This window comes from Brienomyrus brachyistius, chromosome 6 (assembly GCF_023856365.1).
Source record: "Brienomyrus brachyistius isolate T26 chromosome 6, BBRACH_0.4, whole genome shotgun sequence".
Classification (NCBI taxonomy): Eukaryota; Metazoa; Chordata; class Actinopteri; order Osteoglossiformes; family Mormyridae; genus Brienomyrus; species Brienomyrus brachyistius.
In genome coordinates, this window is record NC_064538.1 from 27,582,234 (window position 1) to 27,607,004 (window position 24,771).

At 45.1% G+C, this 24,771-nt stretch overlaps 1 protein-coding gene and 1 long non-coding RNA gene across 3 annotated transcripts; both read right to left on the bottom strand.

The window, feature by feature from the left end:
- Nucleotides 1-3,665: 3,665 nt before the first annotated feature.
- On the bottom strand, nucleotides 3,666-7,937 carry LOC125744952 (keratin, type I cytoskeletal 18-like). 2 transcript variants are annotated; one of them, XR_007398529.1, is made up of 8 exons: nucleotides 7,452-7,936; nucleotides 5,625-5,707; nucleotides 5,381-5,537; nucleotides 5,075-5,239; nucleotides 4,807-4,932; nucleotides 4,445-4,665; nucleotides 4,044-4,242; nucleotides 3,666-3,883 (listed from the first exon to the last, which is right to left on the bottom strand). XR_007398529.1 is itself a non-coding variant. In XM_049017276.1 (8 exons), the coding sequence occupies exons 1-7, from the start codon at nucleotides 7,842-7,844 to the stop codon at nucleotides 4,128-4,130; spliced, it is 1,260 nt and encodes a 419-aa protein (XP_048873233.1). In that variant the 5' UTR covers nucleotides 7,845-7,937; the 3' UTR covers nucleotides 3,666-3,883; nucleotides 4,103-4,127. The 2 variants fall into 2 exon arrangements, 1 of the variants encoding a protein (XP_048873233.1); XM_049017276.1 differs by having other exon boundaries at nucleotides 4,103-4,242; nucleotides 7,452-7,937.
- Nucleotides 7,938-11,330: 3,393 nt separating this feature from the next.
- Nucleotides 11,331-24,506, bottom strand: LOC125744955 (uncharacterized). Its single transcript, XR_007398532.1, has 3 exons — nucleotides 24,225-24,506; nucleotides 13,160-13,827; nucleotides 11,331-13,030 (listed from the first exon to the last, which is right to left on the bottom strand). It is a non-coding gene; the product is annotated as an uncharacterized LOC125744955 (long non-coding RNA).
- Nucleotides 24,507-24,771: the final 265 nt, after the last annotated feature.

Below are 24,771 nucleotides of genomic sequence, written 5' to 3' on the forward strand. Positions count from 1 at the left end.
GTAGGGCAGGCAATGGCCTGGGGGCCTTGAGCTGGGAGGGGGGACCCCGAGGGCAGCTGATTACATAGCACGCAGCAACGACAAATCTGCTTTATTTGTGTATTCTGAAAAGAAAAGAATTGCGTTTATTAAATTCTCCTCGTTGATATTGTTAATTGAGACATCATGCAAAAATAATGGTTATAAATGTTACCATGCCGGAGGAGGGGGAGTGGGAGGGCCTCCATTGTCCCTAGAATCGCCCCTGGGTTTTATCTGTCACCTAGTACTGTCTGTCTGCACTAACTGACTCATTCTGGCTACATACTCATGTCTGATGACACAGAGATGAGGGAGTATGACAGACATACACATATGCTGTATCCATGTCTGTTCTTTCTTATTCTCTATAGCTTTAGAAGAACATTTTATTTGTTCACTAGTCAACACATTGTAACTGCTTATGGAGAATGGAGTAACAAGATCCTAAAACTCCTTGCCCCACTCACTCTGGCTCCCTCATGGAAGCTGCGTCTGCTTCAGTACCACATGGCATGCCACAGACTCGTGGGTCAGACCCCTGGAGTGGGAGTTGTTTAAATGAGTAGTCGTCCTCTTAAATGAGTAGCTAAATGAGTAGTCGTCCTCTTAAATGAGTAGCTAAATGAGTAGTCGTCCTCTTAAATGAGTAGCTAAATGAGTAGTCGTCCTCTTAAATGAGTAGCTAAATGAGTAGTCGTCCTCTTAAATAATTAGCTAAATGAGTAGTTGTCCTCTTAAATGAGTAGCTAAATGAGTAGTCGTCCTCTTAAATGAGTAGCTAAATGAGTAGTCGTCCTCTTAAATGAGTAGCTAAATGAGTAGTCGTCCTCTTAAATGAGTAGTCAAATAAGTAGTAATGCTGTTCATTTCCTAAAAAAAGATTTACAGTGAATCCAACAAAATACAGGGACACAGAACAGCAAGAATAAGTACAGCTGGTGTTTATGTTCATTCTTCCCTATCTGTCACCACACCCAAATTGCAGTCATGTCTCTCCATGTGTGGTCTTAGCTGGACTCCGTACTTTGCTTTGCTGAATATGCATAAGGAGTTAGGGCATCAGGAAGAGCTGGAGAAATAAACCAGAAATATATGTGCAATCCGCTGCAACCCGTGAGACGTGAAATACACTCGATCAATGTCCAATCAATAGGGATTCATCCATACATTTGCCAGGAACATTTTCAGTAAATGGTCCTGGGAACTAGTGCCTATTCCTTGGCCACAGAGTATAAGATGGGAATACCATGACATCCATTGCAGGACACAAATACACACTCGCAATGGGATAATTTTGAGATTCACCACCTGTATGTTTTAGACTTGGGTTCTCCAGTTCCAGTCCTAGAGGGCCAGTCTGCAACACAGTTTAGTAGGTGTGTTTGAACAAGGAAATCTGCAAACTGTGTTGCAGACTGGCCCTCTAGGACCAGAATTGGGGAACCCTGGGAAGCTCTGTGGGACAGTGTGGGGTTCTATAAGGCAGTTTGAGGGGTGTGGGGCTCTGTAGGGCAGTGTGGACCAGTGTGAAGTTCTGTGGGGCAGTGCGGGCAATGTGGGCCAGTATGGGGCACTATGAGGCAGTATGGGCCATTGCGGGGTTCTATGAAGCAATGTGGGGCAGTGTGGGCCAGTGCGAGGCTCTGTGAAGCAGTGTGGGGCTCTATAGGGCAGTGTGAGGATCTGCGGGGCTCTGTGAAGCAGTATGGAGGAGTGTGGGGCTCTGTAGAACAATGTGGGCAGTGTGGGGGTCTGTGGGTCAGTATGGGGCTCTGTGAAGCAGTGTAAGGTTCTGTGGGGCTCTGTGAAGCAGTATGGAGGAGTGTGGGGCTCTGTAGAACAATGTGGGCAGTGTGGGGCTCTGTGAGGCAGTTTGAGGCAGTGTGGGGCTCTGTGAGGTTCTGTGGGGCAATACGGGCAATGAGAGGCAGTGTGGGGAAGTGTGGGGGTCTATGGGGCAGTGTGTGCCAGTGCAGGGCTCTGTGAGGCAGTGTGGGGGAGTATGGGGCTCTGTGAAGCAATGTGAGGTAGTATGGGCCTCTGTGAGGCAGTGTGGGGCTCTGTATTCAGTGTGGGGTTCTGTGAGGCAGTATGGGCCTCTGTGAGGCAGTGTGGGGCTCTGTGAAGCAATGTGAGGCAGTGTGGGCCAGTGGAGGGCTCTGTGAGGCAGTGTGGGGCTCTGTGAAGCAATGTGAGGTACTGTGGGCCAGTGCAGGGCTCTGTGAAGCAATGTGAGGTAGTATGGGCCTCTGTGAGGCAGTGTGGGGCTCTATAAGGCAGTGTGGGGCTCTGTGAGGCAGTATGGGCCTCTGTGAGGCAGTGTGGGGCTCTGTGAAGCAATGTGAGGCAGTGTGGGCCAGTGCAGGGCTCTGTGAGGCAGTGTGGGGCTCTGTGAGGTAGTGTGGGGCTCTGTAAGGCAGTGTGGGGCTCTGTGAGGCAGTATGGGCCTCTGTGAGGCAGTGTGGGGCTCTGTGAAGCAATGTGAGGCAGTGTGTGCCAGTGCAGGGCTCTGTGAGGCAGTGTGGGGCTCTGTGAGGCAGTGTGGGGCTCTGTGAAGCAATGTGAGGTAGTGTGGGCCAGTGCAGGGCTCTGTGAGGCAGTGTGGGGGAGTATGGGGCTCTATGAAGCAATGTGAGGCAGTATGGGCCTCTGTGAGGCAGTGTGGGGCTCTGTGAAGCAATGTGAGGCAGTGTGGGCCAGTGCAGGGCTCTGTGAGGCAGTGTGAGGCAGTATGGGGCTCTATGGATTAGGACTCTGGACCCTGATTGGAAGTTGCAGGATTAAAGCCTGCTCCTGGCAGAGTGATGTCACTGCTGGGTCCTTAGTCAAGGCTCCTAACCCCCATTACTCCAGCAACACAGGCTGACCCTGCTCTCTCATGGACACAAATTTCCACAAATTTGTCTGCTAACCGAATGCCTTGCGGAGGGAGCCCTCAGAAGCACCGTGCCCCTGTACAGATACGCTTTCCATCAGCATAACCAGTGGCACCTGATTGCATACCATATTTTTTTAATTACACTTCTCAGAGGTATGTGTCATAAATTTTTTGAATGAGGTTCATTCAGCTTCACGCCCACTCACTGATGGTCATAGCCCCTCCTTGTATCATAATGCAACAGCATGGATCTTAAATACAACCTACTTTGACTAATAAGTTTGAAGTTCAGTGTAGCTAAACTTAGATAAGAAATTATAGTGCCAAAGTCCATGCTGCATTCGCAGTGACACCATAGCTAGATGGCTCTAAAAACATATGTGGATATAATTTAAAATCATTTTTAATTAAATCACATTTTCAGCAACCTTTGTAAGCTTTACTGTTAAAATGACCTCTTTTTTAGGATATATTACTTATTGACAGTCTGGAAAACTTTTTAGCTTTCACTTTTAACAAGAAAAAAAATGGCATCCATGTGTTTTAGCTTATGCTTCCATTACTTTCATTAGAGAGAATTTGATTTTCAGCCAGTCTTCTGGGCAAAGCTTTATTCCCAGTTGGTGCCACAAATACAGTTTTAATATTAAGACCTTACATTCAGAATATCAGCTCTTATCATCGTTTCCTCACCCATTCAGGTCATCAAAAAAGCACAAGAATCCATCCATCAACCTATGTGTCAAACAAAACACAGAACCCAATGTAAAAATGTACTCAAGCACCTTTATTGAGACACCCCATACAAGTGATTAACAGTTGACAGTCTTGGTTGATGATTATAAAATCTGTAACAGTGGTTGGAAGGGGTCAAATGACCAATTGCAGGAAATGGCCATCATTTGTACTGTAACTACTGATCCATATTTCTTCACCTCATATTTTTATTTGATAAATCTAGGGAAGGGGTGTCAATATCCAGTCCTGGGGGGCCAGAGCCCTGTGTATCTTCTTTCCCTGTACCGTCACAAATGATTCAGTTCAAGGGCTATGTGGTAATTAGCACAAAGAGTTGAATCAAATGTGTTAAATGAGGGGAAACTCAAAAATATGCAGGGCTCTGGCCCCCCAGGACTTATAAGACATGCTGTGTCATTGGTTGCTGAAAAAGAGTAGTACTAGGCCACACTTTTGGGCATGGGGCTGGGGCATGAGTGGCTATGGACGTTTATGTTGTCCTCTCTTTCGTCTCTGTGGACACCACCTTCCCATCCACTAGGGTCTGTGTCACAGTCATCACTTTGGTCTTGGTGGTTTTCTGATCCTCCAGGGCATCCTGTAGCCTGGGAGAGGACAGAAATCAACACAGCAGTGAGCACTTTGTAGCCCATTCAAGGTCCCGAGTGGACAAAGACAAGTTAATCTTAATATGTCGATTCCTCTGTCTTTCTCTGGTCTAAGTTGCCTGGATTTTGATCTCTTTTGGTGTTAATCTTCACATTGTGCTTGTGCCCTCTCCTCCCTATCAGCCTCGCTGGGACTCACTTGAAGTCGCCGCCGTCCAGCAGCCTCCTGTAGGTGGCGATCTCAGCCTCGAGCTTCATCTTGATGTTCAGCAGGGTCTCGTATTCCTGAGACTGCTGCTGGATGCTGTTGCGGAGCTGCATCAGCTCGGCCTCCAGCTGCACAATGATGGTGTTGTACTTCTCCACCTCCATGTTGTAGCGCAGCTCTGTGTCATGCAGTGTGCCTTCCAGGGAGCCTTTCTGCAGAGGACGCGGGGAGGAAAGGAACATGGTAAGTCAGTGATGTGATTAGCGCACCATTTGCCTAAAGTCAGAGCGTAACCGTCGTAGGTTATAACGCCACAATGAGCACGGAGGCAGCAAGCATGGAGTGACCCTTACCAGATTCTTCTGGGACTCCAGCTCAATCTCCAGCGTCTGCACCTGCCTACGCAGGTCATTCACCTCTGTGACGGCACCCTGCAGGGCCTCCGTGTTCTGCGTCACCTGCACTTGGACCTCTGATAACTTTTGCATGGCAGATGAAAGAAAAACAAGCCGTAAGAAATTACAGACTGTATCTACATGGATTTTACGCAGCCTGTTTGATAGATATGTGAGACGATAATAAGTAATAAAGTCACATCAAAAAAACAAAGCGATCACATACTTGCGTTTCATGCCAGGCTTTCAGCTCCTCCTGGTTCTTCTGTGCCATTTTCTCATATTTGCTTCTGATCTCTGCCAAGACCTGAGACAGGTCCTGTCCCTTGGGGGCGTCCACATCCACCTGCACTCCCGACTGAGAGATCTGGTTGTGCAGCTCCAGAACTTCCTGTTTGATTGAACAAGAGATGAAAAAGCTTAAATTTGTATCTCTGGGGACATTCTCAGTTATTTTCTACTATAAATGATGAGAAGGATGAGGACATGAAAGACTTCGTGCCTATAGGATTTATCTCTACAGTTTTCTTACACTATCATGGTTCTTCTTGAGGAAGATCAGTTCCTCCTTCAGAGCCTCGATTTCACTCTCAAGGTTCAGGCGGCCGATGTTGGTGTCATCGATCACCTTCCGGAGACCTATGATATCGGCCTCGACTGACTGCCGGATGGAGAGCTCAGACTCATACCTGCATGTAAAGAAAGAGGTCAGTAAAGGGATGTGGGCAGATCAGCTGTGACCCCTCACTACACTCTTTGGCTTTCATGTCACTCACTTGACTCTGAAATCATCAGCAGCCAAGCGCGCGTTGTCAATCTGGAGCACAAGACGAGCATTGTCCACCGTAGCATCGAACACCTGTGCGTCCAAGAGAAAGATAGAAGATTCTGAGTTCATTTGCCATTAAGCCCATAATCAGGTAGTGATTACATTGTAGTTACCCTACTCTGTTGTGGGTTAATGCTGATATTGTAATTGTCAATAAATGAGATAATTTCCATGGAAAGTTCGAAACAGCAAAGCAGAGTTAAAAGCTGTGCTCAGTGTAAAAGATAAGTCACGTCACAAAATCCTAAGGGAAAATTATTAACAAAGAGAAGTCAGCAAGAAAAACAGGCTGACGTGTCCTTGGAGTAACTGAAAATGAGCAGGGGCGGGGGCAGGGGGGGTGGGGGGGTGGGGTTTCCTGTTTCTGAGCGCGTGAGAGAGCTTGTTTTCTTTGGGGCCACATTTAGCGATTAACATCCTGGTTTAAAACAAAGGGGAATAAACAGGGCAGGTGAAGTGGCTGCGGGGCTTTTGTGCAGCTCGTCTGCTCCAGCTGCGACGTGACCGGAGCATGTTTGACCTCCACGGCCAGCTGCCAATCACACCATATGTGTTTCACATTAGGGCTTCTGTGGTGGAAAAGGAGACCTGGACAGGAAATGCCTGGGAATGTTCTGTATGTCAATTTTATATATATATATGTGTGTGTGTGTGTGTGTGTGTATGTATGTATGTAGTATGAATGCATGTGTGGCTATGTGTATGTCTGTTTCTATTACGAATTTCAGCATTTACATTATTTAAAAAAAAAACCTTTAAATTTACATTTCTTGGTATCTTGCAAAACTGTCAGAATCCAAGGCAGTTTAGCGGGAAATGGAAGGCTTCCTCATCCAAATCTTTCTTTAGATTTGAGCATTTCTTTAAAGAAGCTAATTTCATATTAACAAAACTCAGTGAATAGTAACTGTCACGGCCTTCTGTTCGCCTTGATGTATTATACATGAATGAGACATGCCCCACCCAAAGGTAAAATTAATGCCAAACAAATAGTGGGAAGGCATGGATACTGTCCAGCTCTGACTCGAAATTATTAGTGATAAATTTAGGCCAGTTCAGTTACATCTAATACTATTAAAATAACTTGTTATGATAACCATAGTGTCAGTAGGCATTAGTCAACTTAATTGTCATTTCAAAATTTGTAGGCATACAGTGAAACGAAGTAGCTTTACTCCGGGACGTTAAAAATGCCTTTACACAGAACATGACAAAATAGACATACAAGACAATAATACATAAATATGCTGTGCATAGAGCAACAATTATCTAATATGTACCCAGACAGTCTTGTTTTTTAAAATTCACACATTCACCATTTTTCTTTTTTCCTGTCATTTTTAACTGTACCCTATCACACTTCATTTTATAGGTAGTACTGTTTAGCATGTAAATATAATCAATCAAACACAGAGGAAGGTAAAGGCAGACAGTAAGCCAACATTTCTTTTCATGATAGATAGTGCAGAACTTTGCTTGTATCCATGGACACCAAAGGGATCCAATCAGCTCCCCCTGCCCTTATCTCTTCCTCTTTCTGCAGCGGCCTTGGACATTATCCATTTGCCACCTTCCCCTTATTAGTTTACTTTCTGTTAACAATGGCAGCTACTGTCAGAGTGCCTGATCTTTCACACCATCCCAGTCCACAGTTACTGAGACCCACTCTGTCGGCTGTGAGCTGCCTTTTTGTGTTTCCCTTAAACCCACCGGCTAAAATCGGCCCTCACCCCCCTGCCCCGGTCTCAGTCTGTTCCTACATAGTACCGCTCACCTTCTTGCGCAGGTCATCCAGGATGGCATTGTACCGGCTGTAGTCACGCACTTCCGGGCCACTCTTCTCCAGGGCCTCCCGGATCTTGATCTCCAGCTTGCTGTTAGCTTGCTCCAGGTTTCGCACCATCTCCAGGTAACTGGCCAGCCGATCGTTTAGGTTCTGCATGGCCATCTTCTCGTTGCCCATGATGGCGCCCGCATCGCTGCTGGCACTCACCTGGATGCTGGAAGAAAGGGTACTCCCGGGGGCGGAGGAGACACGAGCCCCCCTACCCCCAGCGCCCGCGAAAATGCTGGCAGCTCGGTAGATGGGAGCTGAGCGGGTCTGGGAGACGTACGCCGAGGGCACGTGGCTGGAGGAGCGGACGCTGTAAGATGAGGAGAAACTCATTTTGCTGGAGACAGAGGAGGAGGAACTCTGGAGGTGAACAGAAGACTGTGCTAACTTCAGCTCAGAGAGACACAGGGCAGTATCTGTGCAGGCCGGCTCATTTATATACCCAAGTCGCTGCCCCGCCCACAGGGCCCGCCCCATTTGCAAATCCTCTCCCCGTTCCAGTCTAACTTCCCTGTGTGTGCTAACAGGGCAGACAGGCAGTGCCCATTAAAGTTAACTAAGTAAAGTCTCTATGGAAGTGAAGAAGCATGAAAGAAGGTAAAGCCTTGCTTTAATGCTAATACTGGGCAGAAAAATATAGACAAATGAAAAGAAAGAGGTAGATAGAAAGAAAGGTATAGAAAGAAAGGACATGTGAGTAACTGAGTATAAAGTCCAAACCATCTTGAATCAAACAAAAGTATTCATGGGAAAAAATACAAACAAACACACACACACACACACACACACACACACACACACACACACACACACACATACACACACACACACACACACATATATTTTTCTGGGAACCGTGCATTCATTTCTACAGGCATAACTCTAATCCCAAAATGACGATCTTAACCCCTACCCAGCCCTAATCTTAACCATAAGTAACCATACTTTTGGCAATTTTTGTTTTTTGATTGCATTCACAGATTTTATTAAAATAAGGTTATCCAAATGGGAAAGAAAAAATAAAAAGTGGCAGGTTTGTATCACATTGTGGGAGCATTGTTCCCACACGCACACATATATATTGGGATCTCATCATTCATTATCCATCCATCTTCTTAGCATCATGGGATCAAACACTACAGTTAATTAAATAGTTCATAATAGTCATAATTATATATAAATATACAATAAAATGAACATGGCTGTGTCTGTAGAGTTACTGTAATTTTAACGTTGGTTGAGGCTCTGATTGTCTATATTTATACATCGAAAAAATAGACATTGATGCAAAGAAGACCACTCACTTCAGTGTTATTCTTCTCAAGGTATTAATACGTCAAATTATTCAGAAATACGTGGTTATTGGGACCATTGCATGAGTCGTCTATGACTTAATCTCCTGTCATCTCAAGTAGTTTAGCATACCAGGGTGCAGACCACGGATGACAATTTGTCATGTCCGGACAGAGCACCCACTGGAGGATTTCTTCATAACGAACAACTGCATAATTTTTCAATAAAAATACTTAGTAGTACTGAGCAGTATTTATGGGGGACTTAGGAAAATTTTACCAGCTACAAGGCATAACTTATTTAAATCTATAAACGGACTGTAGAGGATATTAGCCGAAATACCAGAAATTCATTCCCAAATCCCACTAAGGCAACAATTGCTCTGAATATCAACAAGCATTATCTATTTTGCTTTCATTTCAATTACTCAAGAATTACCTGAAACTACCTTCTGCATTCCTGAGATATAGTAGATGATAAGAACCAAGGCGTGGGGTCTCCTTTATGAGCCTGGGGCTCGTTGATGGGTTTTCAAATCCTGCTGATCAGTTGTTAAAGATTTCTGTCAAAAAGCAGTAAAGAGATAATGACCTAACCAGTTTTCCCTGATTTTTATCACCTCCTGTTGCCTAGAAAAATCCTCTGGTAATCAAAAATAGCAAATATGTTTAGGCATGACGATTCAGCAGATATTTAGGTAAATTGGTGGGAAATATTTGCTAAACAAATGACCTTTGTTTTCTGAACAAACACGGAGTGTGACTTACCTGCCAAGTTTGGGGATCTCAAGTAATAGATAGGATACTGGGGCAGTTTTGGACAACAAGTCTGTTCAAGGTTGATGTACCATCAGTATTACTTTGGAAGATGTTCACACGTGTTTTATTGCAACGTGAAGGTTATTGAAAACCAGTATTTCTGTCTCCCGATCTAAAACTTTATTTGAAATTATTCAAACGATTGACAAAACATTTCATTGGCGATTCTGCCTTCGGGGAGTGCCCTACTTGTTAAGGACACACAGGCTCTTGCACAGCCTTCATAGGGTATGTAAATTCTCCAGAAACAAGTGTGGTGTTGTTGCTTATCTGTGGTCCCTTATCTCAGAATTGCGTGTCAGAAGATCCGTATCTCAGGCTGAGGTACCTGCACTAACAAGAAAAGCAACCAGCGTTTTCACCATTCTGGTAATAACTACATGCATGGGTTGCCTGCAACTATTAAAATCCATCTACTGATACCCTAAGTAAAACAAAAACAACAAAACACGAGTTACACTTTTGATTATGAGTGTTATACTTTTGAATCTGAACATGACTACAGATTAATTCTTTTTGGGGAGCAGACAATGTAAGCTGTGAGTTAAGTGAAGCAGCGTTTCACTGTCCTATCATCCACAGAGGTTTGCAGTGGCTGGAATGTTCCCCCCATGTCCACAGTGTGACTCACAGACACAAAAGGTTATGTAAACATGCTGCTCACAGTGATTTTTCATGTAGACGACGATGACAGTGGCTAGCAAATTTCTGCATAGGATCAAGTGTGCCTCTGCAGGTTAAGACTCGGAGATGGAAGGTCATCTGTTCAGATCCTAGGACGTGTTTGAGCGATTTCATTGTTAGGATCCTTGAACCAGGGGCCCCCAAAAGCATATTGTATTGGGCCCCCAACTAAGACCAATACAATTACATTCCAGATTTTGTTAGGGCCTCTGGAATTGACCTAACTGCCCCCCTTGCCTTGAGTGAGTCCCTTAAGCACAATTGCTCCAAGGACACAGTCTAATTCTGCTCTCTGATCCTCCCCTGTGTGTTGTTTCAGACAAAAGCACCACCTAAATAGATGTATATATGTAATGTAAAACTCATGACCCAGATGAGAGGCAGACAGAATGAAATGCTACCTGTTGACTCTGTTAGATGGTTGCCAGGGTGAGCTTCTGTCAGATAAGTGTAGATATTCACATGCTGGTTTGGGATGGTCTGTTTACCCCACAAGACATATTTACCCGTGTAATGTAATCAGCAACGATAAGGCCGACAGAGGCAAGTAATGACTTGGTTTCCTGTGACTTACTCAAGAGATACTTATGGTATACTCAGACTAGAGTGTAACACGATTAGAATCGTCTGTATTTTTCTCCTCATTGCAAAAACATCCCACGCCCTTCCCGCCACACCCCGCCCCTCCACTCGGGCAGTCCATGCAAACTTTGACCTTAGCATATTAGTACAGCTTCCCGCCATTGAGGAAGGGTCTCTCTCACTGGACTGTGGAGCTTCAAAAATGCCGTTTTCAACGGAAGTCCACTCAGATCTCTATTCTCTATACACACAGTGAGTCAACATCAAACGGAGGGTGGAGGTTATGACTGCTTCTAGTCTGATCCTGCAGTTTCTTGGAGGAGTGGGGGGGAGGGGGAGGGGGAGGGGGCGGGGGAGGGGGAGGGGGAGGGGGAGGGGGCGGGGGTCAGCGAGTCTCCTTTTGATTTTGTAAAACCATTCATTCCTAAAATATAATGCCAAGCACATATGTGTCCACAACAACTGTCCCTTAAAAATCATCTAATTCTTCTCTCATCCTGGCACAGTATAAAATTAAATAGGAATCAGTGTAATTGTAATATTTTTCATTTGTTTTGTATCATGTACAGTATATTGCCAAAGGTATTAGGACACCTGCCTTTACACACTCATATACTTTAATGACATCCAATTATTAATACATAGGCTTTAATATGGAGTTGGCCCACCCTTTGCAGCTATAACAGCTACAATTACTGTGGTTTAGGAGTGTGTTATGGGAATATTTGACCATTCTTCTAGGAGAGCATTTGTGAGGTCAGGCACTGATGTTGGATGAGAAGGACTGGCTCGCAGTCTCCGCTCTTATTCATCTTAAAGGTGTTCTATCGAGTTGAAGTCATGGCTCTGTGCTGGCCAGTGAAGTTCTTCCACACCAGACTCGCTCATCCATGTCGTTATGGACCTTGCTTTGTGCACTGCTGCACAGTCATGTTGGAACAAGAAGGGACCATCCCCAAACTGTTCCCCTCCAACTTTATACTTCACACAAAGTAGTGAGGCAAGTACTCTTCTCCTGCCAACCACCTAACCCAGACTCATCCATCAGATTGCCAGACAGAAAAGTGTGATTCGTGATCTCCACTGCTCTTGAGTCCAGTGGCAGCATGCTTTACACCACTGCATCCAACACTTTATGTTGCACTTGGTGATATAAGGCTTGGATGCAGCTGCTTGGCCATGGAAACCCTTTCCATGAAGTTACCTACGCACTGTTCTTGAGCTAATCTGAAGGCCACATGAAGTTTGGAGGTCTGTAGCTATTGACTCTGCAGACAGTTGGTGACTTCTGCACACTGTGTGCCTCAGCATGCATTGTCCCCGCTCCGTGATTTTACATGACCTACCACTTTGTGGCTGAGTTGCTGTCGTTCCCAATTGCTTCCACTTTGTTATAATATCACTAACATTTGACCGTAGAATATTTAGTAGCGAAGAAATTTCATGAATGGACTGATTGCATAGGTGGCATCCTATCACTGGACCACACTTGAATGCACTGAGCTCTTGAGACTGACCCATTCTTTCACAAATGTTTGTAGAAGCAGTCTGCATGCCTAGGTGCTTGATTTTATACACCTATGGCTATGGAAGGGAATGGAACACAATGATTTGGAGGGGTGTCCCAATACTTTTGACAATATAGTGTATATGGCAAAACTGTGCAGATTTCCTTGTGGTCTTTGCTTAACTTTGCTCATCTTCTGCTCCTCTGGACCTAACAGGCAAATCTGGGCATGACTCATGCCGCCCGGGAAGCACGAGCCAATCAGGAGCCACGGTGCAGAAGGACTCACACTCATGAGTAACTTTTTTTTCTTGTGCAAGGATAACATGCGAAGGAATTTCAGCAAAGATGTTTGACCCACAGGTGATAAACTACATAGACTGGTACCACACCTTAACGTTTTTAACATTTCCATGGAATCTACGTGCCGCTACTGGGATGCCCCCTTTTACCAATTGGGATAAACCTGGCAGGTCACACTGCAGTTTAAACATCAGCAATGTGTGAAATGTGGACACTTACACTCTGTGACGACTTGCAAGTTTTCTTCTTTTTCCCCATCAACAGTGGCGCCCCCAGTCCAAAGCTTAGACACAAGAGTGTCGTTGTTTGGACTCTGGGCATGAAAAGAGGCACTGTATGTTGGGGAAAAAGATGGAAAATTCATTAAAGACCATAAATGGGAAGCGTATCAAGGGAGATAAGTAATGTGCGTCTTTGCAACGTGGCCATGTTGTCTATGGAGCTGTAAGGAGACCACTCACTGGGAGGCCGAGTGGAGATGGCAGCGTGGAGTCCATGGATGGGTGACACCCCTCTAGCGTAGCCAGCAGAAGCCCACAGAGACTGGCGGGAGCTGGAGGCCATGGCTACTGCTTCTGCTTCTGGCTCTGCCCCCAAACGTCCGCTGACTCACTGTCTCCATTCGATTTTCAGCGTAATGGTTCAGCCTTACAGGAACCTTCACCCACCCATATGCTGGCTCCCCACCTCAACCCAAATCCCAGCTCTTCCATTCCTGCATCCCTCACACAGCAGTCTGGTCAGAGAAATGCCTCATATGTTTGTGGAGAGCAGCAGACATATGCAACCCGTTCAGAAGTTCCCATTGCTGGGCCAGAATCTTGTTTATTTTGGCCTCTTGTGCATAACTACCAGAAACACAGCAACATCCAAAATAAGTCTGCCTTCTACGAGGGCATTGAGACCCAGCACTGCAGAAATATGAGCATTGCTGCTGAAGTACGCTTTTGAAGTGAGAAACTACTCTCCTCTTGGCTATTTTGAAAGCCTCCAAGTCTCTTTCGTGTCCAGTTCAACAAACAGTGCAACTAGAGAAGTGGCAATTTGCGTGGAATCCAGGCCTGACTTTTGACCTGGGAGAGGCAGCAAAAGGCCCAAGCATGTATCTCCCCCACTGCAGGACCTCCATCTGCGAGTGAAACAGCAAAAGGAATGTTAGATCTGTACACAAAAATGACAACAGAAGGATAAGACACAGGATAAGCTTGGAATCACAAACTGTGTGAACCAACAGATAAATTTAAGGGGTTGTAACCATAATAAGAGCTCATCTTGTCTTTAAGTATCTCCCGTGTCGCAATACTGAAGAAAATACACTACAGCTTTCTTTAGTTGTTGCTTTAGGCTCAGCATGGACTAATTGTACCGGTTGTGAATAAAGTAGAAACACTGAATTGAAAGCAGTTGTTTCCACTTGCAGGAAAAGTACCTTTTTTTATTTTTTTTGGCCAAAGAAAACCTATTCAGATTGTTCCCCTGTGAACTTCAAAGCCCGAACAAAGGAGCTGTAGCTGAAATTTCAAATTTCTCCTTTTTAAAACAGTAGAGCAGTCAGTGAAGCGGAATCAGTGCTGGCAGGCAGAGCAGCCACATTTGCCTAAAATGATCCTGCGGGTGGGTGTGTGTGCGGGGGGGGGTCGGACTAGTCACGCTACTGTCCCACATAATGAGAAGACGGCCTCCATCTCTGTAAGCTTTCCCTCATGTGTCCCTCATGAAGTAAATAACTCCTGCTTACGACTTGGCCTCCTCCAGACTGAACTGGAATAGGCCTGAGAAAAAAAAGGGATTTTCCATTTGAACAAAACAGCAAGACGTCTCGTAATATGCTTAGAGGATTTAAGGGTGAAACTACTGGGCAGAATTTTTCTCCCGTTTTTGAACATGTTCCCCGCAGCTTGAGGAGACTGGTTGACCCCCCCTCCCACCCCTGGGAGTGCCCGTGCCGTATGCGTTTGGGAAGCCTAAAAACTCGGTGGCTATTTTCAGGCTGTTTCAGATGTGGTTTGAAATGCGATTTTGAGCAAAACTAGATTTGGAAAGGTTTCTTCAGATGGCACGTTTCTTTGAGCCCCCTACAGCCGCCTGGCACGCCCTCCCGCTACAGCCGCCACACACAACTCTGCACTGGGGGGTTGTGTTCCCTGACACAGAGGGGAGTTTAGTAAGAGGAGAAGAATGCTTTGGGTAGGACGATAAAAATGCTAGTCCGTTACAGACTGTACAAACATGGTGTTTTTATTTGTTTTATATTGGCTTGGGAAATCTAGCCGTCTGGATCTTCTGGCCTTGCAGATGTGATGTCTTGTTTATGAGTTTTTCCCAACTGTTCCAGCCCCACAAACTCAGAAACGAACAATGACTAATAGACAGCAGCTTCACCTGCAAGAACACATGCTTCAATAGCATGAAAAGTGCTGAAAGTGGGCCTTGAATCTAAATTCATCATCTGATCTGCATTCAGTGCATCTTTCACAGGCATCGTCAAAAAAATAACACAAACACAGAATCCTGACCACCCCCCCAGGCCCTCCATCAGTCATGGTTACTGCATTACCTGCTTATTAAATGGGTTATTGTGTTACCATATATTATTTAGTTGTGTAACCCGCACGCTTTTCCAAAACAGCACGCATAGCCGGCACGTTCGAGCTCTGCCGCTTTACACTGCCAGGTATTTCACTGGAAGGTTCCAGTTTACAGGGGGACCAAATTTGTGCTCCCACCTGTGGCTAGACAGCTAGTGTCTCTGCAGCCTGGCAGCATGGGAAAGTAGCGTGTAAGTGTTTCTCGTGTAAGATTCGATTTCACACAAGCAGTCTCCGTTTGTTATGATCAGCTCTGGCTCTGTCCTGCCCCAGTATTCCAGCAAAAGTTACAACCTTGGTTGCATACAATGACTTATCGCATATGCAAATTGGGAGGGGAAGTTGTGTCGCGGTCATTTCCGTTGCGTGTGCAAGGCGTAGCAAAGGGTGTCATCAAGTGGGGTGACAGCAGGTGCCTGAGCTCATTCCTTCACTTCACATGCACCTAATTACACTGATATGAAAAGGTTATCTGCCCTACCCCCCCCCCACAGGCCCAGATGCTGATACCCACCCATAGCCCTGCCCAAGACCCCAGGACTGTTTTGCTAACCCACGTGTTTCCCTGGTCCTGAAGCTGAAATCACTGTCTTTTGTTTATTTGCAGTGTTGGATCCATACCCAGATAAAGATCCCATTCCATCCTCCCATCCCAACATCACATGGTTCTGTTTACCATCCTGCCAAGAGCGAGTCCTGAAGTATTTTATTGGATTATTTATGTCTGTAGCTGCAAAACTACCGACATATATCTAATTCTATGTGAGAATTGTGCTGTCAGAGCCACATTGAGTGCCTTCTGGGTCCGACACATAGGAGATGAAGACGGTTGTCTCTTTCAGTGTCTTTTTTATTTGTAGGGCTGTTGAAAGTATATTCATAGGAATAACATGTCACCAACCCTCCCATCTTTATGGGGCAGTGAACATGCCATTCCAATCTGTGGGTGCCAGCTCTCAGACAGTTAGCCTTTCAAATATATTCTGTAATTAAAATGATCTTTTTGTTATTCTTTTTGGGGTGACATTAAACTCGTTATTCTATCAGCTGGCATTTTGAAAGGATTCGTCCTTTGGTTTTCCTTTACAGGAATCATGCATTATTTTTTTCAGCACATCTTTCTAAAATACAAATTTTTATCACTTGCTGTTATATCCACGATATTGTTTTCACTTTTATTTTGTCATCTCTAAATTATTTTGCAGTCACTGCACCTGGATAGGCACTGTGACAAGTGATTATGATAAGAAGAACCCCGGTCCAAACTGAAGCGATGTGAAAGTCAAATTAATCAATGGCCATAAAGAGCTGCAGTTACCGTGACATAGAGGCACCGTTTGCCATCTGAAGGCGACCTTATGCTCTATAGTGCATAAAAAAACACAATTCTGCTACCCTCCCATCCTGCTAATCTTTCGGACAAACAGTCACACTCACCTGTGGGTCGACGTCACCCAGCACAAGGACAAACAGCGTGAAAGTGCCTTCCCATTCTTTTACAATAGCACTAAAGTATATGTTTGATGCGTATTACAGGTGGTGAAAATGTGCTCTCATGCGGCAGCAGGTGGCGTCAGCTGGTTGGCTGCAGGGGCGTGACAGATACCTGCATCTGAACAGGTGTCTCGCATCTCTGGCAAAGCCTTTGAACTCACACTGGTGTCAGATTTCACCCGTCTGGCAGCGGCGCGCCTGCTCTCAGCAAATATCCCATGGCCGCTTTGCATGGGTTGGGCTCAATTATTCTCCCCCGCTGTGTGGAACTCTCAGGCCTGTGGCGACCGTCCTTCTTTCATTTATGGGTCCAAATGAACAAAAAAAGACACACATTTCCAAATAACAAAGCCAAGAAGAAAACTGACTCACGCCAGCGTCCAGCAGTATCCAGCTGATAAGCCCACAATGCACGCTGCATCTGCATCATCCCCAGTCTCTGATGCTCCTCTTTCATTTTCTTTCCTTCATTTGCAAACTCACTCATGCCTCTTCCAGCTTTGCTGGCCCGGATTCCTCTCGAGCCTTGATAATATGCTGTGCTACATTCACATTCCTGAATGCACCCTCACCTAGCCTTTGCATCTCTCTCACGGCTAGGAGTTCCCGTTCGGAAGCTACGCTGAGGCTGGATTTACTAGCAACAGCAGCAAGATGCCCAAAAAGCATGAAGGACATGGATGGGCTGCTATTCTCAGGCCAGGGAGATCTTCAATGGAAGTATGTTACCACTAACGAAAACACAACCCAGCCCTCCGCCTTATTACTCATCGGTGAGGCTATGAAGGGGGGAGTCGAGGATAGATGTATGATGTCCTGCACGGTCAGCTCGTCAGAAGCAACATTAATAATTTAGCTGAGGACTAAAGGTGTGTCAAAGTCACCACATGCCAGAACTCCATTCAGAAGATGCGACTACAAGAGGGCATGTATCTGCTATTTTTACAGGTCTGGCTGGACTAAATCAGGGCTTCATATGCCCTGCATGCGTACGATCTCTGCCCAGGCTGCTACTCAGGGCTGAAATGCCCTTATCCTTCAGCCCCTCACTGCGGTGTCCTAAGGAGTAAATTCAGTCCCAGTAGTAATAGGAGTAACCTCCACCATGATCAACATCTTCTCCTCCCTGTTTGTGTAATTCCCACACAGTGTATTATGCAATCACAAAAGGAGGTGAATCAAGAAATACAACGCTAGAGTTGATAAGATCCTGATTTTGCAATATAATATGCGCCCAAGCCTTGTTCACAGCAAGGGTGAGGCCCTATCTAGTTATTTTATTACCCACTAAACATGGTGCCCTGTGGTCAGTGCCGTCTAAATGTCATTGGACTTTAAAAACCCACTGGTCTTTAATTCAGTAACAAAAACAAATGGGTGATAGATTTTCTAGCAGCAAGTGAAAATGGACAGACTGCATGCTTTACACTGGTGTCCATCACTGGTGATGGGAGAGCCCTGCAATCGTTTGGGTAAATGCAAGCCAAACACATAACCAATGTCAATCATCACACAGTAATTTGTCACCCTAACAGTGACAGAGCTGGAATCTTGCTGCTGTCCTGGGCGTGTCAAATTGCAACTGCTTAAAGCTACATCTTCCTGGGCCTCGAGAGGAATTATGCACCTCTGACTACTTCCAGGCATCATAAATCTCTGTCTTGAGATTTGGTTCTCATCCACACTAACATACTTCTTCTCCTGCAATGACCCACACACACCTACAACCTGACCCCCACCCCCCCCCCACCCCCACGCCCTATGCCCTCTCCGCCTACACACATTCCTTTACCTGCTGTCATACCTGAATGCTTTCCTTGAGAAACCCAACACCCCACCCCCGACAGGCCACGGACACTTACACTCGTGACTGGTAATTCACTGAAAACTTAGCCTAGTCGTACTTACATCCACTGAACTCACTAACAGCACATGTGTTTGTGACATGCAACTTGCCCCACTTGAACGTTGCTTTGGAAAAAATAGTCTGCATAAATAAGTTTAAATGCACTATGGAAAACTTACAAAACGCAGTATCTATTGTACACAAAAAAGTTCTGTTTTTACAGCATGTCTGCAAGCAATAAGTTAATCTTATTTACGCTCCCTCATTAAAAAAAAGAAAAAAAATTATAAGGTCTCATATTTAACCCCCAAATTCAGTGGTTTTGCTATTTATTTTTGTAGTTGATTTAAACTACTGATTTACAGATAATAGAAACATTAGGCGCAAAAGTGAGCACCTTTGTAAGCAATAATCAGATAAGCACAGTGCCTATTATATGCTTACCTTATCCATCCATCTATTTTCTGTTAGCGCTTGTCCTGTTCAGGGTCACAGGGGATCCAGAGCCTATCCCTGAAGTTACAGGCATGAGGCAGGAAACAAACCAGGATGGGGCACCAAGCCATCGCAGAGCACACTCACACACCAGACACTCACACATGGTCACCTACGGGCGAATTGGTAACTCCAATTAGCCTCAGCATGTCTTTGGACTGTGGGGGGAAACCGGAGTACCTGGAGGAAACCCCACGACGACATGGGGAGAACATGCAAACTCCACACACATGGTAGAGAATTAAATCCCAGTCCAAGAGGTGTGAGGCTACAGAGCTAATCACTGCACCCTCGTTCTGCCCAATTTTCTATACTCACTTACATTATATGTGTTTTATACTGTGAACATGTCATAAACATTTGTGTTTATCATATTTATGTTGCACTAACAGCGAAATATAATGGTACCGTTACGCTTTCCGGTTTTCACAGAAAATTTCTTATCAAACTTGCTCGTCATGCTATGTGTCAAAGACTCTTTTCTTCAATCTTGCACACGCAGTCAAGAACTAAACACACCCTGTGGAACCAACCTAAAACCATTCCGGGACTATTCTGGGAAGTTAATGATTCACAGATCACAACATTCCAGCCTTTGCTCAGCCCACAATAACGAGAGACATCTGCAGCTCGGCTACCAAAACACGGCCTCTCAACTGTGAAAATCCAGCTGATTCAGTCACACTGGAGCATTGTGCAGATCCTGATTACTTAGCAGACCAGGTTTAACAGCCCCTTTTTAACAGCACTCGGAATTTGACAGTGTGTTTCTAGTTATAACATTCATTAGTAATAGGTAGGTAGCAGATTGTGATTTGATAGGGCTGTTCGGATTTATTAGTTAGGTTTACATCAGATCCTGCTGTCAGTGAAAGGATTTTGACCGCCAGGTCATTGTACTTATCTCACACGATTTTTACTTGAGAGTAAAATTGCAAGAAATTCAGAGTTTCCATCACGGTTCTCAATAATAGCTCCCTTCGTTTCAGGGCGGAAGCCCCCAGTGACGCCGTATTCTAAAAATGCCATAGCAGCCCAAGCTAAACTATCTTTGCAGCCATCGCATTTTCCTGCACTGCAAAAAGGAAGCGCCCAGCGTCATCCGTAATTTGATGTAAATCACTGGCGATGACTCACTGGCTGCCACACTAGCCACAACATAAAATGGCCCCAAAACCCAAAATGCATCATGGACGGATAGACTTTTTCCAGGGTGGGACCCCATTTTGTATTTTTTTCCCAGCATGCACATCACTGCCGCTCCGCCTGGGATTCCCCTAAGCACGACATCCCCTCTGTGTCTGCAGAGGCTCGTTGGGTGTCCTTCTGCAGCCAGTGACTGGCACCTTCGTGCAAACAACGTCTCCGATAAACCACACCCTGCTTTGTCACCCTCCTCATCTACGGCAGACCTGTGACCCCCTTTGAATGAAAGATCTTCGGAAACAAGCGAGGACAAGACAGGACAGGGCTGGGCAGCCAGTGAGCTGAAATGTGATAAGCACCTATGTAAGAACCTCTAGTTATGCTCCAAAGGCTTCCATCCCATAATTGGACCGAATTAGAGTGAGGGAGCCCTTCTTATGAATGAAGGAGCAATGATTTGAATATAAGCAGCCCCAGTAAGGAGCGAAGCGTGAATGTAGAGATTAGATCAGAGCAGCTGTCTGCTCATATTTATCAAGTGCACAGTACCATGGAAAAAATGAGCAATTAGTGACTCACAGCTAATTCTGTTCTCTGAATACTTAATTCCATCATTTTCTGCCACTTATCCTTCCTTGGGTTGCCACACATAGCACTGGGGGCTTAAATTAAGGAACTAGAACTGACTGCTAGATTTCAGTTCATATTTTTGATTATATAGCAAGTGAGGTCATCTATTTATCAGATTTCTACTAATTTGTACCAATCCATATATATATATCTCCAATTAGCCTCAGTATATTTTTAGACTGTGAGGGTAATCCAGAGTACCTGGAGGAAACCCTGCGACAACACAAGGAGAACATACAAACTCCACATCTATGGAACCCTAGCAGAGACTAGAACCCCAGTCCCAGGCATGTGTGGTGAAGGTGCTAACCACGGCACCACCATACCACCCCCCAATTTGTACCGTTTTTGGAATGTGTCTTGCGTCTGGGGAGATGTGTGGCTGTTTTCTTGTTTCTTTTTGTGGGTCCACATTGTTAACCATAATGGCACTTAACGAAATGACCCCTTTCACCATACAGGTGGTTTCAGGCATTAGACGTTCAAAGGAATGGAAAGATTTCATTAGTATGGATGCAGATGGTGCACATTCCAGCATCTGAATGGAGCACAGCTGTATTTTCAGTAGAGACGGGCGAGTCCTGCACCCTGGAGGTGGGGTGGAAGGAGAAACGCAAAGCAGCATATGGACAGATTCCTGATCTCGGCTCCCACTACCAAGTATGCTGCAGCTTTGAGAGATTTCCTGAGAATCCTGAAATGTCTGTTCTGCGGCTTAACCTGAAGCAAGGGACAAGTGTGAGGTCATTGGATGGCCTCACCGAGCGAATTCTTTCACAATCTTCTGGACCTCTTTTGAGAATGAATCAAATTGCAGGCTGTGTGGATTCATCAAAGGAATGTGGAGTAAATAAGGCGTGGTCACTAACCCAAGGTGAGAACGGATATATCCGTCTTTGCACCCCTGTGTGACGTAACAGGAGATCGCAGTGAGAAAAAACTGCATCATTGCTTCACTGCATCTTCCAGCTTACAGTTGTCCCATTCAGGGTTGTAGGGGGGGTCTGGAGCCTATGGATACAAGGTAGGGAACAACCCAGGATGTGGTACCAACCCATCACAGGGCACACTCACAGTTTGATAACTCCAATAAAACCCACATGAGTACCCAGAGGAAACCCCATGACAACACAGAGAGAACATACAAACTCCACATCCACGGAGCCATGAACCCAGGTCCCAAAGGCATAAACCAACAGTGCTAACCACCACACCACCATATCACCCCAAGCAGCAACCAATGTTCTGTTAAGTACAATTATTCAGCTGCTGTACAGCTTTCAAATTGGCATTAACACCTAATATTCCTATAATCTGGCAAATGGGAAGTTCACCCGTCAGTCAAGGAGCAAAACAGGTTTACCAAAAGAAAAGCCATGTCTTCCCTCTGGTACCTATCTGCATGCCCCCAGACTCTTTATCAGTTTATTTCCTTTCAGCAGGTCGTGTCCCTGAGATACAGCCTGTTACTCAGTTGGTTTGTGACTCACATTGATTTATCTCTGCAGGCATAGCTTATCTTTTCAATAAGTGAAGAATCTTATGACTACTTCAGTGAGGTTACCATTAGCTCCCCCTCACCACGCCATGGCTGCCCCCTCTGTTCAGGAGGCTTCCGCCCCGTTAGATCGGTAGCCATGACGACGAGGAAAACACATTCTGTTCATCATTAGCGCAGAGCTTGGTTCAGCCCTAGCCACAGTCTGAGCAAGTCTGGTTTTAGGAGAACCGGGAAGCATCGGCAACACAGGAAGGCAAAGCCATTACAGACCAAATAAAAAGTACAAGAGACTAGTTTTGAAAAGTATTGCCCCTATTACTATAATTTTATACTAGAACAAGTTTGAGATAGTAAGACTTATGTCTTGTAAAGTTCAAAGAGTCTCTGTTTTCTTTACCCCCGGTCAGTGGCCAGGCTGCCTATTTCTCATTACGCAGTACTGACAGGCATAGTGTCTCTTATTACAGTATTTATCGATGGCAGCCAAGACTCACTGATGTGAGATATCAGTGAAGGCTGTCTTGTGTGGTACAAACCAAGAGAAGGGCTACTGTGGCAAAAAGGGCAGATTATTTTGACGATGATCACGGAAATAACATATCATGAAATGCATCTAGCCCTGCGGCGTATGGTGGTACGTAGCCATGGATCAGACGTGTCGGTCACATTCATCTCTCTGATAGCCAATACCTACCCTGCCGTCCACATGATGCGACAGAAAACGGGATTCATCAGACCAGGTGACCTTCCATTGCCCCAACGTCCAGTTCTGACACTCTCATGCCCATTACAGGTGCTTTCAACATTATCTGCCTGTTGTACCACAGTAGCCCCTCTGTCGGTCTGTACCACGTTATAGCCTTTATTCATATCCCACACTGATGAGTCTTGGCTGCCCCGTCGGTGGTTCATGGTGATTCCCTCCTTGGACCATTCTCAGTAGGTGCGCACCATGGTCGACCATGAGCACCTTTGTCATTTTGGAAATGCTCTAACCCAGTTGTCTGGCCATAATGAGATGGCCCTTGTCAAAGTTACTCAGATCTTTATCCATGTCCATTTTCTCTGAATGTGATATATTCCAGACTTGCATGCACTGTTCTTATTAGATAGTCAATATAATTCACTTCCCAAAGGAGTGGGCATAATATTGTGGCTCATTGGTGTATATTGGTGTGGCTGATGTTTGCTATTTCTCATATCGCCTTTTCTACAGGTAACCACATTTTAATAAAAATGCCTCCCCAGGCAGATCAAACCCAGACAGCCCAGAGTCAGGTCTTTCTCTGTGTCTGGTGGCACAAAATGGAAGAAAATAGAAGTGAACAACCATAAGTGCTTTCCTGTTCATAAATCTGAAATGTTACACGAACCAAGGATTATGTGCAGTGCTATTTGTGACGGAGCAAAAATCGACTGTACACTGGGCTCCAGCTGTCATGAGGTGTGTGTGGATGCCAACAAAAGCCTTCCACTTTGGAAATAAATCATCCCCGTAAGTTGTTCTGTGTGACATCACTCACGTAAAGGCAAATCTGCTCACCATGTCAACTGGCAGAGTCCAGTTCGCATCGGGACTGAAACAATTTAATCTGGGCAGCAGGACTGATCCTCAGAAATTTGCTCAGCAAATTTCATCCCCCCTTCCGGTAAGTTTAAAATTTTATCAAAAATGATCAAATTTTTATCATTTAAAGATTTTATCCCCACCATCGCCCTTAAAATATTTTTACGACTTGACTACTGACTGTACAAATATACTGGCATACATATAAGTACAATGTTACACAATAACAGAAATCACAGGCCACGCCAAATCCAAATACCTTAATTCTGAGGACACATCCATCTTTCTTCGTGGACATGAGTTATGCTAGGAGGGTGTATATATTTGATTTGATTGCAAAGCCTCAGCGTTTGAGTTTACAGCCTTTTGGTTATACTTATACGTGATAGAGTACAGTTAATTAGAAACAGCAGTCTCTCATTCATAAAACCTAGTCTGAAGATCCCAACGCAGATCCTGCAGTGTTCCCGTAGATTTCACATCAATGTGTTTCACATGCATACAACTTTCCGCTTGCGAGTCAGCCGCCTGAATTTATCGCTCGGCCTTCAAATTCAAAACTGCTGCCTAGCAACCACGTTGCCATAGCAATAGCAACAACAGGAGGAGTCATAACACTGAGCTATTTAGATAAAATCTGAATAGGGAGATGACAGCTGACGAATGTTTCCTCTGACCTCTGAATCCTAGCGATCGCCTGTAGTGCTGCATATTCCTCTTGAATAGTTGAAGAGCCTTTGGCGGCAGTATCACAGAAACTGCATCAGTAATGCAGGCCCTAGGCATGTTGGTGGCATGAACACCCC

Bases quoted from the DNA above. Each gene is read 5' to 3' on its own strand.
- LOC125744952 (XM_049017276.1), bottom strand. From the start codon at position 7,844: ATGAGTTTCTCCTCATCTTACAGCGTCCGCTCCTCCAGCCACGTGCCC. The intron at 5,538-5,624 runs GTGAGTGACATG...CTTTACATGCAG, and splicing joins GCTGATGATTTCAGAGTCAA to GTATGAGTCTGAGCTCTCCA. The intron at 4,933-5,074 runs GTATGTGATCGC...GCCATGCAAAAG, and splicing joins AAGCCTGGCATGAAACGCAA to TTATCAGAGGTCCAAGTGCA.